The sequence below is a fragment of the Dermacentor variabilis genome, chromosome 8 (assembly GCF_050947875.1).
Source record: "Dermacentor variabilis isolate Ectoservices chromosome 8, ASM5094787v1, whole genome shotgun sequence".
NCBI classification, from domain to species: domain Eukaryota; kingdom Metazoa; phylum Arthropoda; class Arachnida; order Ixodida; family Ixodidae; genus Dermacentor; species Dermacentor variabilis.
The window spans coordinates 45,167,861-45,180,199 of record NC_134575.1 but is presented as its reverse complement, the minus strand read 5'-3'; the positions used below and the strand labels follow the sequence as shown (position 1 = coordinate 45,180,199).

At 44.6% G+C, this 12,339-nt stretch overlaps 1 protein-coding gene across 1 annotated transcript in view; it reads right to left on the bottom strand.

The window, feature by feature from the left end:
- Positions 1 to 12,339, bottom strand: part of LOC142590176 (DNA-dependent protein kinase catalytic subunit-like) — a 202,163-nt gene that overhangs the window by 47,616 nt on the left and 142,208 nt on the right. The window contains exons 67-74 of the mRNA XM_075702071.1: positions 10,842 to 10,980; positions 8,123 to 8,182; positions 7,431 to 7,541; positions 6,241 to 6,369; positions 6,029 to 6,127; positions 5,210 to 5,312; positions 1,802 to 1,895; positions 1,459 to 1,591 (exon numbers count right to left, since the gene is read on the bottom strand). Of these exons, the coding sequence (XP_075558186.1) occupies positions 1,459 to 1,591; positions 1,802 to 1,895; positions 5,210 to 5,312; positions 6,029 to 6,127; positions 6,241 to 6,369; positions 7,431 to 7,541; positions 8,123 to 8,182; positions 10,842 to 10,980 (868 nt within the window). The remainder of the gene's footprint in view (positions 1 to 1,458; positions 1,592 to 1,801; positions 1,896 to 5,209; positions 5,313 to 6,028; positions 6,128 to 6,240; positions 6,370 to 7,430; positions 7,542 to 8,122; positions 8,183 to 10,841; positions 10,981 to 12,339) is intronic.

Below are 12,339 nucleotides of genomic sequence, written 5' to 3'. Positions count from 1 at the left end.
AAACCTAGCCTCAGCCGAGCGCATGCTTCGTAGTATTCCTGCTGAGCACAGAGAGTTGGTGGAGCAGAAGAGCGACGACCGTCTAATACATTACATGGCAGGATATGTTGCTCGAAAGTTTCTGAAGTGTTATGACTGCATGTCTTGCAAGGCCTTTCTTATGGAAACCCCCAATATGGAAAGCAGAAACTCTGAGTTCCCTGTGACATGCGACAAGGGAGGGTTGTTATATCCTTCGCTGGAGCTTTTCAGGGCAGTGAAGAAGTTGGAGGACATCTTCACTGTGTTCTTCAGCCAAGAGAAACTGCAGTGACAGCATAGTGGATGTAATGTTGCTAGTGAAGGAGAACTTCGGCTATGCCTTAGGCTGCAGCCAGCACTAAGATGCACTCACAACAGAGTTGACCAAGTTCTATGTGCTGACCAGGGGTTGTATTTTGTAAGAGTCCACCTAGTGGACTGTCCATTTCGGTGGCTGCTGATTGGACGCAGCTGTACGAGGGAGGAGGAGACGAGCGGCCCTAGCCAATGAGCAGTGGCCGAAATGGACAGTCCACTAGGTGGACTCTTACAGAATACCTCCCCAGGCTGCACTTTTATGTAAAACGGATCAACTAATCGCGACAGGAACGGCGTAAAAAGAAATTGCACGCGAAGATAAGCCGTTCCTCATAGTGCCTCTCTCGTAGCAGCCATGCACTTTGAGAAAGGAGTAGCGGCCCATCTTTTGTACCAATAAAGAGTTGTTTGTGGCTACCACGAGTTCCCTTTATTTTGCTGTGTTACGAAATTTCGCTATCCCTGGTAACCACTACGACCGCATAATAGTGGCATCACCATAGGATTAACTCCCTAGCTTTCAGTGGATATATGCTTTCGTAAACAAAATCGCAGTTAAAGGAATAAAACCTCATCATATCTGGCCTCTGTTCCGAATGTGTTAGTACACGCGCCGCAATTGTTTGGCTCGCTTGAACTTGTGAATGCAATTGGGTCCTGACCTGTATAAAAAGTGTTAATGGCAAATGAATTAAGCAATTTACCCATTCACATATTTACCTCTTCTACGGTGTTCGCGAGCTTTTAGTTTAGAAATCAGTCACATCGTTGTGCGGCCGTTAGTCTGCACTCGTTGGGTCGGCTTTATTTTCACGCAAGCTTGCAGAACGTCCGTCTTTCCATCTTTCTCTGTGCCTTGTCTTAATTTCAGATGAAGTTTTCAGAAAACATGCTACGGAGCTGCGCGCTTTCTTTTTTCGGCGTGACACGAAGCGCACACGGCTTTCTCTACGTTGAAACTGCTCAGTTTCGTGTTCCGTACAGCCCATGCTCTAGTGGCGCCATCTGGCGGCGTCGACATGAGATGCCACACCCGCGGGCTCTCCCTGACCCCACTACCCCCTTCTAGTTCACTATAGCGAAAGTGAAGACACACAGTTTGAGAGCAGCTTGCCGCACCTGTTCGATTTCGACGATGGACCTGAGTGCAGTTGGCACATTCTCCTGCTGTAACATGGCATTGGCGAAGGCATTCAGGAGCAGCGCCTTCTCCCTGGGGACGGGTTGCCCGAGTGATTTCATGAGGAAGCACCTGTTAAGCAAGCGAGAAAGGAGATTCGAGTGGCATTCATGATGTTTACATTACACGCACAAATGAAGACAAATCAAGAAGCTATTCAGAAGACTGGTGATGGGAGAGCACTGGGAGAGGCATTCATCCTACAGTGGGCTTAATAGGCTGCTGTTGCTCTTGTGGTTGCCGTTGACGACAGTGACGATGCAGACAACTATGCCGACCCACCTGTTGGTGATAATCTCGTTCCAGAGGAGGACGGAGTCTGCATTGCTGGGAAGCCGTGACCGCCAGCTTGACAACAGACTGTCTGCATCGTGACCTGTGGGCAAAAAGACCAACTTATTTTAGTTTCTACTGCTCCCAATCGGACGTAAAAGAAGCAGTTAACCAACAGAATGTAAATGCGACCCAAAAAATTTTAAATGAAAGTAATGTTCCCCAATAAGGTGTACCAACTTTTTGGGGCAAACTTGGCCCCCCTCTAAGGGTAAATGCAATTGTGCATGTACAGCAACTACACCTTCACTTTTACTGCAAATTTTGGGTAGGTGTTTACTGTCTCTCATGATTACTTGCTTATACAAAATGTCTGTTAATTGTTTGTGTTTACGAAAAAGAAAGGGTGTGAAAAAAAGACTATAGGGAGGCTCAGGATCACAAGGACATCAGGTGTGGAACCATCTTCATGGTGTCCCACTGTGTGCAGCTGAAATAGCTTGCATAAAGCTCAGACATCTTGAATTATTGCCAGCACAGAATATTACAAATGTACCTTCTATAATCCCATGTAAATGTACAGAAGCACTGAACGTCTATGTTGAAATCCACTCATTTGAACATTCCATGAGCTGAATGACGTGTGAAATGAATCCTGCAGAAACCAACCAAGTGGAGGCAGACCGATGAAATGAAAATTTGGAATCTACCAGAATGTATCATGAACCTACAAAGAAAACCAACACAGGTTCTTTGAAAAGTGGGCTTTGTGGCTGAAGAAAATTTTTTCTCATCCAGGTACTCAACGCATCACCACAGCCTTCCCAGCATCACCACAGCCTTCCCACGGCATTCACTCAACTAAGCTAACCAGCAAGCTTGCAAAAGGCAGCACAGGGGAAGAATTAATCAATTACTGAAAGCCTGAATGCATTTATTAGCAAAACATATTAAAGCCTTGCTATAACAAAGCTGAAGTTATTCTATTATGACTATTACTTCACTGTAATTGCTCTTTTCTGCCCTCCCTGCCACCATTGCCCACCGGAGGAGTTACCACCGGATAAGCTGAGGCTAACACAACCCACCATGCACCGCCAAATGATCACAGTCTAGACTTGGGCTCAATCAGCATGAAATGATCAGTATATCTCCATCATGAACTACATAAAGGTTTGTTATATCCAATTAGAATATTTCTGGCCAGACCACAAATCTCATTGCAGAGCTATTCATGCATTACTTGCATTTCTGCACAGCACGGCGCTTGACTTGTGGCTGTGAAAATGTCCGTCAGAGAGATTATTTATTCGCGCTCCCTGTCTACATTGTCACCACATACAACCCTCTTTCTGCCCCCTCCCCTTTGTCTATTTGCACTCATTAAATCCTATCCTTATATATTATATATCCATTATTATCCTTTATGCTGACGCAGAGTAGCAGGCTAGAGAACTTGACCTCAGGCCAACCTCTCTACCATTTCTTAAATAAATTCCTGCTCTCTCCCTCTCACTTACTTTATTAAAAAGAGATATAAAATGCAAGGGTCTCTACAGGAATTTCAGGTAGAATTACCGATTGACTGATTGATTTGTGCAGTCTATTGTCCCAAAGAAACACTGGGGCTATGAGGGACACTAGTGTGGAGGGTTTCGGATTAATTTTGAACACCCTGGAGTTCTTTAACACGAACCTACTAAGCCTACGTACACAACCATTTTTGCATTTTGTGCCCATCGAAATGTAGCTGTCATGGTCGGGAATCACACTTGCAACCTCATGTATAGTGGCACAATGCCTTAGCACTGAACCGCCATCGAGGGCAGAACTGCAATTACTTTGTGCTGTCCAATGGCCTATAATAATGAAGTCTGACTGTGATTTGTTTTGCTAACTAAGGTTTATTTATAACTTGTGTGGCCAAACATCAATTACTGATTTCTTTAAGCGAAGTGGGTTGCCATTCGTTACACAATTAAATACATTTGCCACCTAAATTTTTTCAGTAAGAGGGCAGTATAACACAGATATCTCTAGTATTTTAACATATTCCACAGGCTATGCAACTTGGCTCCGTCATTACCTCCCCATTACAGCACTTTCTACTCGAGTTGACTGCTTTGAGTATTCATATTTCTCTAGGACCATTACAGACTGAACAAACTCAGCAACAACATCACAACAGAGGACTCAATGTCATTATTTGAAAAGCACCTAACTTGAATTAGGCTTTATGTAGCCTTTATTTTTCCTTCTTGTTCTTTATATTTTTGTAATTACGAGTTGCCTTGTATTTACTTTGTGGATGTCTGTTAGTTTTACGTGATGAACTGTTCATTCACCCTGCAATGATTTTTACAAAAATTTGGAGGGCGCTTACGCTTTACCTTTAGGAGTGGAACGCGATAGCATTCAAAGATCTCTGAGTGCTTCTCACGCTTCCCAGCGACTGGAGCATATGTAACCGTACTGTGTAATCGAGAGTTCGACGGAAGCCTGTCTGGTTGGGATGAGACATGGCAAAGAAAGACGTACACTGACAAAGTAAAGCTTATTAAATGACAAGGCGTTTCGGCTTCCACACGAAAGCCTTGTTCACAATGGGGAGAAAAAGGTTGAAGTGCCTGCTTAAATAGGTTTTAGCATGTGGCGTAAGCACAGCGCGTAAGACGGCGCGAGGATTCCTTCGTTTCGATTGAGTGTGTGTTCTGTTCATTGTATTTCGAGAGAGACCAAGTACAGACCTGACTTCCAGTTTCTTTCCTGGCCGATTGGACTAGATTTCATCCAGTCAATATTGTGCATAGTCATTGCTGCGTGCTCTGCCAAAGCATTTGAAGCCACTCGAGCACGCAACTTGCCTCCGCAGACGGAGGTAAGCGCCAGCTGGAGGCATTGCAAGGGACCGGACGTGCCGCTCCGTGTCCCCCCCACTTGAGACATGCGTGCACTGGCGCGAGCAAATGGTGGATGACGTGGCTGGTTTGCGAATGGTAGAAACGCTGGAGAGGCGTTTCTTAGAGTTTTCGGGTAACAGAATTATGTTTTCTCGTAATGTCAAATTACAATCTGCGAGCTATCACGTCTGTAGGTTGTGTATAAGTCATGGTTTACAATTTTTTCGTGTATTCTAGCTTGAGAAATTCAATTAGTTCAGTAAATTCCTTGCGTCATATGGACGGCCTGGGTGTGGGTAGTTCAAAAATGTTTTTCGCCGAAACAATGTCCTGCACCACACGCCGGCGCCTGATTTTCTGCACCACGGGCTCTTTAATGCTATTACGTTAAAAGATCACAGTATTCATAAATGCAAATAAAGAAAGAGCTACTTGTTACACACATTCTTAGACGACATGCTCAATGCAAAGCTAAAGCTAAGGGTACATCTCAGTTGGGAACACGCAGGGCACTCACGTTTGCTGTGCTTCAGATACAGTGCGAGGTCTGTCAGCGGGAGTAGGCATTCGAGCTTGCCTTCGATGAGAGTTGGCGTCAAAACACTCAGGCTACTCCAGTCCTGAGCGCATCAAAATGAAAGCTGCCATGTAACATAATGACGTGGACTTGCGGAAAGCATGCGAGTGCACCAGATGGAAAAGTGCTTTTCAAGGCATACACAGGGTGCTTTAGAAGATGTGTTCAGAAATTTGTTAATTGAACGGAAGATAGGATAATTGAGAAATTCCCTCGGGACAACATTCACGACGTAGTTGTATATTTTTAAATGACGACGTAATAATCAGACAAGTAATTATAAAAATTATACTAACCTTTCTTTAGCCAAAAGAGTAAGACTGACTTGTAGCCTGTCATGCGACGAGTTAATAACCATCTCCCGACAAAAAAGGCTGACGCTGCTCGTTTCTGTAGCTTAACGAATTTCGACCAACTTCATCCAGGATAATTATCCTTGCTTTTTATTCCCTTGGCAGTCACGTCACCCGTAAGCTAAAGGTATGAGAGTTGTTCTCTTCAGCTGTTCAGTTTCAATTTCCTGGGCGAAATTAGCTGTAATTAAGCAGGAAAAATGACACGAGCAGACATGACTCTAACCTCGTGCCATAAGCTGTGACTATCTGGAAAGTGGCACATCCTATGTGACCCCCGGTTCTGACCTCACTTAAGCAGGTGTAGAAAACATACAGGAGGCTATGGATAAACCAGGGCACTTGGAGACATCAGGAAATGTGGCCCTGTCTGTAAAATCACAAGCAAGAAATGCAGCTCCCCCACCTCTAGGAACTGTTCAGTGAGGCACTTGACATAGTAGTCGGCACGGCCAGTGTCCTTTTGTGACAGGCTTAAAAGAGCAAGTTCCTGGCAACATTCTTCCTGTAAGTAAATAAACAAATAAAAAACAACATTAATAATGTTATGGCAGTGTAATACCTTGTTACTAATTTAATCATTTAACAAATCGATTGACAGCAGTAGTAGTGGCTTGCCTCCAGGAAGCGATTCTTGCTGGAATCTTCCATCCACTCTCGGATAACGCGCGGGAAGTCTTGTTGATCACCATATTCACCGAGAATGCACTTGACACGGGCTTTTACATACAGTGGTAAGTAATGCTCCTGTGGGTTACAACAAAAGCGAAACACACTGTTACATCAAGAATGAAACATGCACAAAAAAAAAAAAAAATTTGCCAAAAAATTTTTTTCAATCCTTTGTGCAATGTTGGAACACATGCTGTTGGAACAAGAGTAGAACATGCACACACAATAAAAGAAAAAACATTGCAAAAAATTTTCGGTGCCTCATGCAATGTGCACAAACTTGCACAGCAACAGCTTCGCATAGGCTTCGCATGAGCTGCTTTAAAAGGCCCCTCACCAGGCCCCATAGCAAATTTCGGTTATACGCTGGAAGTCGTTACGTGTACTTTAGGGAGCGTTCTGCCGCAAGCATTTTTCAAGTCGGCTCACTAATAGCCGAGATAGAAATATTTCAGTGCCGCGAGCCCACGATTTCAGCAGGCGGGCTCCACTGCCAAGCAAGCCTTCGCCTAGCCTTTGCAAGCGAGATTCCTTCCCTGCCTTCTCCCATGCTGGACCTCGAGGATTGTGTGACGCATATGTCCCGGGCCCTTCGTCACTTTTTTTCTCTCCTAGTTTATTTTTTTGTTTCGACGATGCGCTTTTACGCTGGTGGCGTTGCGCGCGAGCTGTTATCGTTTCGTGCAGCGCACGATTTTGCGCGCTGTGCACAAGGACACATGACTAGCGGTATAATTCAGTGCTACACGAATACTGAGGCAGTACAAGGGGATCGCAGAGCCTGATCACGCGCTGGAACACGGTAGAAAATGGCATAGTTTCAGTATTTGCGCAAGTGACCGCATGACCATGGGAACAAGCAGACGAAGCGGAAGTACATCTCCCTTGCTTCAGTGCGAAGCAAAGCAAAAGCACGTAGACATTCTGCTTGTGTTTTATTATTTCTTTAAACTTCGATTCGTCAATTCAAGCAAGAGATCACACAAATAACAGATGGTGGCTTGAATAATTCTCGAAGTCACGTGTCACCACGAGCGATGTCACACTGTGGACTTGAGTACGTAGGCACAGGGATGCGAGTACGTCATCCTCCAGCTTGGAGCGCGGCGACCGCGAGGAGAAGGAAGAGCACAAACCTGACGATATCCTCCATCCCAGAGGCTGTCCCATTTTGAGGCACTGCTTTGTTCCAGCCTGGCATCGATTTCACTCTGCAGCTCTCCCCACTCGCCCAGAAGGCAGCAGCACTGAAAAATAAAAACACGGTTGCGGTAGCAACTCGCTGTTGAAGTTCTGCCAACGTTATGCAGAACGAAGATCATCGCATGTCTGTACAAAAACAGAAAAGCCGAAAAGCACAAGACAATTGAGCAAAATGAAATAAATGAAAGAAATCTCTTAACGACTGCAGCTGCTTCCTTGCCTTGAAGGCTATGTATTGAAAGCCACTGTGTTTAGAAGCTCATAGTAGTAGCACTCTCATAGTATAGTAAAACCTCTTTTAAGTCTGATCGCGTTTAGAGGAATAAGGAAAAGATATGCTGCCAAACCTAAATTAAAGCCAGTGAAAGAAATGCCAGTAAAGTGAAAAAAATAAGTAACGCTATTAAAAGAAAAATCTTTATATCATGTCACCAACCATACATTAAAACCGCAGCAAATGAAATTGGTAAGTAAGGGTTCATAAACAGGAACGTGATTCACTGGATTTTATGACACACATAAAGGCCCAGCGAGACTGGTATGGTAGGCACATTGAGTGACCGCAACATTATTAATGGCGGCCAAAAGGCAAAGTACCATGCTAATAACGAACTTGACGAATTACCTGAAGTATGGCGTCATCCCAAGTGAAGCCATCTGCCCCAGGAGGTCTGCTTTCAGCAAGCTGAAGAAAACAAGAGTGGAAAATTCTTGCACCTAGCTTCGGTACATTGCATCCAAACACTGCACTGTCAAATGCTTGTTAGCAAAATATAACTAGGAAACAGGTGTAGCCAAGTGACGCACAGCCTACAGACATGCCTTTTATCTTAAAGAGTATTATTGACACGTGTACTTATCTTTATCAGGCGACCACGTTTCACCGCCTAACAAATGTTATCGCACAGCGCGGGACGTGCCTGCATGTATCAGAAGTTTCTGGAAAGTTATCGATGCTTTTATCCGCTGTCTGTTGTCACCGAACCTTGTGTTATCTGATTTCATTGCGTGACGCGAATGGTGTAGAACTCTGTGGAAGGCACGCGGGTCCCAATGATTAGTCTGGAACATTCGACGACTGCTGTATAAAAGCCGACGCGCTTGACCCGCTGATGAGATTTTCGACGATCGCCAACCGTGTTCGCCGCTATCGTTGTGCTATAGTTGTAGCCTGTTTTGTGGGCACAGGTTCGCCCAATAAAAGTTAGTTTTGTCGTTCACAGTATTGCTACTGTATTCTTTAAAGTCACCACCACGTGACAAGATTATTATGATCTGCATGTGCCATGTGCTTGTAATGCATTAAACGAAGCATCTGCATAAATGTAATGCAGACACATATATGATAAGGTGGAGAACAGGCCTTTGAAGACTTGTAGAAAAAAAAAAAAGCATCATAACACATCACGATCATAAGTCACAGTCATGGCATCAGTCACTGTGGCTGCAAGTAGTACAGCAGACATCCGTTGATTCAACTCTGGTTAATTAGGTCTTTTTAATAGCGAAGATGTTTAGGGGCTCGCAGTGTCCGTTGGGCATGGTTGTCAGTGCTCGTTTGTCCCGGCAGGCAAAGGTTCCCCGCTGGGCCAACAGATGACGCCACTGCCACAGTGAGTGTCGGGAGAGGAAAGGGGTATTTGGACCATGGACACCATGGACACCAAATGGTTAGGAGGCCCCAGTGGGCTCACTGGTGGACTCCAGCCGGTACCCGCTCCGGAAACGGCGGACGCCGAACGGCTAGACCATCAGTGCTCGCTCGCCAGGGAACGCCAGCGCCATCGAAGAGTGAATAATCCTTCGCTTTGCACTAAGGGAACAGCAGCGAAACACCAGTGAAGATAAGCGAACCCCGAGAATCAAAAGAAAGAAGCCGAGGCTCAACGCCAGCGCAGAGCCGAGGTTCTCCTGTGTTTCCCTAGGAAACATGAACCACAGATCCTAGCTCAACGAAACGACAGAGATGATGAATGACAAGATCGGAGTAATAAACATTGGCGATAAATTGAGAAGATAATCACACGAAACCAATAATTACTCAATAACAGAATAGATAATCGTAACAAAAGAATAGATGATCACACGAAAAGAACAGAGAACCACAAGACAAGAACACATACACAAAAGCAAATACAAGGGAAACACATGAGAAACACAGCTCCGCTGTTTCTTCAGATTTCACAAGCGTGGAAGTGGTTTTAATTTTTGATAATTCGATCCTGGGCTGAAAGTCGTGGCAGGCACTCATGCATTTCTATAGGCCCAAATTTCCATTAATTCTATCCTAAAATTAGCCTTTGTTTGGGTGCTTTAATGTCATTTTACGTTAGTTTTCTATCAAGATGCATAGAAAGTAAGCATGCGTTTCATTCAGGGACATGTTAGAATTGGGCAAACACTGGCAAATGAATCAGCAGTGTGTTTTGACATTTTTTTCTGCACCTTGTTTGATTCTACCCATTCAATGGTTCAATTATTTCACTGGTTCTGTCAGGGTCAAATGAATGGAAGCCAACTGCACCAACACTAAACATTCCCAGGGCTAGATCTAGTACATGTACACTTTTAATAACTTTAAATACCTTTAAACAACCAAAAAAATGAAAAATCAAATCCGATTATGGTGCTTAATGTCTTAACACTGCAAAGTAGGTCATCAGAGATGCTACAGAGAAGGGCTGTTTGATTAATTTTTACTACTGGGGTTCTTTAATGTGGCCCAAAATCAAGTACACAATCATTTTTGCATTTTGCCACCACAGGAATGTGGAAGCCACAGCTCGAAATTGAACCCACGACTTCAGGCTCAGTAGCAGAAAAGGCACAAAAAATGTGGCGAAGAGTTTCGCTGGCATCATGGTGCCTGTATTCTAATACCACCCCAATGTTCTGTGCACTCCCGTAAGCAGCATAGTGGGCTGATAACAAAGGCAGTGATACTGGTTATGCATGCATACAGAACCCGAGACACCCATGTGACAGAGCTTTAGTACCATTGCTCTGCTCGTACCACCATGACGGCACAGCCAGTTATGGCGGATAGTCAAGCCTAAACCCTGCATCATCATATTCGTCCCATTGATGAACATCATCAATGTAATTCTGCTCGTAGCGCTGTGACATTAGCTACTTGCTATGAAAGCAGCCGTCTCAGTTGCCACGAAAGGTCTTTACTGTACAAACAATGAGTGAAAAGGTGGTTCTTAAATGTGGTTTTCTAAGGCTCCTTTTAAGGACTTTTTTTCCCTTTTCCTCCCACAGCAGTAGGCAAAGTTGCCGACAATAAATAAACAACATTTGAACCTGAAAATTTCGAAAAATTTAGTCGGTGGTCAGCGCACCTGTCGATAGATGTCCCTGGCCTGCTGGAAGTCTCCCTGAGCTTCCTTCTCCAGAGCCTTCCTTGCCTCTGGCCCGACGTCTTCGCAAAGAGCCAGTGAGGCACGTACAGCATCAAAGTCTCCGAGGGACTTGTACAACCTGTAGACATTTTTTTTTATTTTACAACTAAAGAAATAATTTGGCGGTATCGCCCCAAGGGCAATGCAATAAGATCGATAGCAAGGTTTAGTGTTATGCTTGAACTCCTTGGACAGTTTTCTAAGTGTGTGCGGGCGTGACATGTTCGCATGACACAGCATGCAAGGCTACTTCTAGTGAGCAGAAGGAACAGCGCCCCGGCAGCTACCAGGCATCTTAGAATGCTAGTGTGATGAAGAGTGCCGCCAGTGGCATTGCAGGCATCGCACCTTGATGGTCCACGAAATGAGATTGACGAAAAACCATTGCTGTTGGTCAGTGTCCACTGAAATATTAGATAACGTTAGCTTGACAGCTACTCTACGTTCTACTAAGACCAACGCTCAGCTAAGATACAGCAGCTCAGCAGGAATGCTAGTGTACTTATTGCGGTATGCACTAAATGCTCATGCCAGCGGCGGAAGATAAAATGCTGTCCTGGCTCTGGCACACAGCCGACTGAGCGAAGCGTTGACGGTGCATCCTCGTTGCTTCATCGTTTTTGCAGCTCAATGCACTCCGCATCTCCAGAGGCCCTCTAATTGTCTGTCTGCGAGTGGCGCATGCCCTGATGATAGTGGGCTAGCATGACGATGGCGACAATGGGTCCAGCAGTGATGGCGCCAATGCGCCGCATGCATCCATATAATTGCTATCGTGATAAAAAGATGTGTCCTACGAGAACATACAGCAGCACAATTCAGCTACAAGCATCTCGGCCAGAGTGACAAAGGGAGCAGGTGTGAGATTGAGAACATTTTGCTGAGACTGTTGACGGTAGTAGCAGAAGAACTAAATTTGACCACAGTCTGAAACCGCAATAACTTCTTTCCTGATTCGTTCTTTTGCACTTTCAGTACTGGCTCTGCTGCACCGTAATAAACTACTTTATCTAGGATCAGTTTCCCAGCGCAATCATTAATGACCTGCGTGTACTGTTCAGCATCATCTTTGTCGAGACCGGCCACTTGGTGCAAGGAACGAAAAAATAAAAAAGAGAATCATATGGGGATGCTCAACCCATCAGCTTTTGTGAATAGCAACTCAGCTAGCTGACACTGGTATTTGAAAGGTGCAATAAGTGCCCTTGTGACTGTTTGCACTAATGTGTTGTAGTTCCTTTGTCCCAAAAGCATGTTTAAGACCCCACAATCATTACAAAATGCAGCCCTTGAAATGCAAAGCGTGTACAAAGCACGACTTCACAGCTTGAAACAATACGAGCTAGCCTGACAGCTGTGTATTTACTGCAAGCACATGATAACAAATTTTAAAAGGTTGCACAAGTAATCCAAGAACTGCATTGAATATCTACCATAA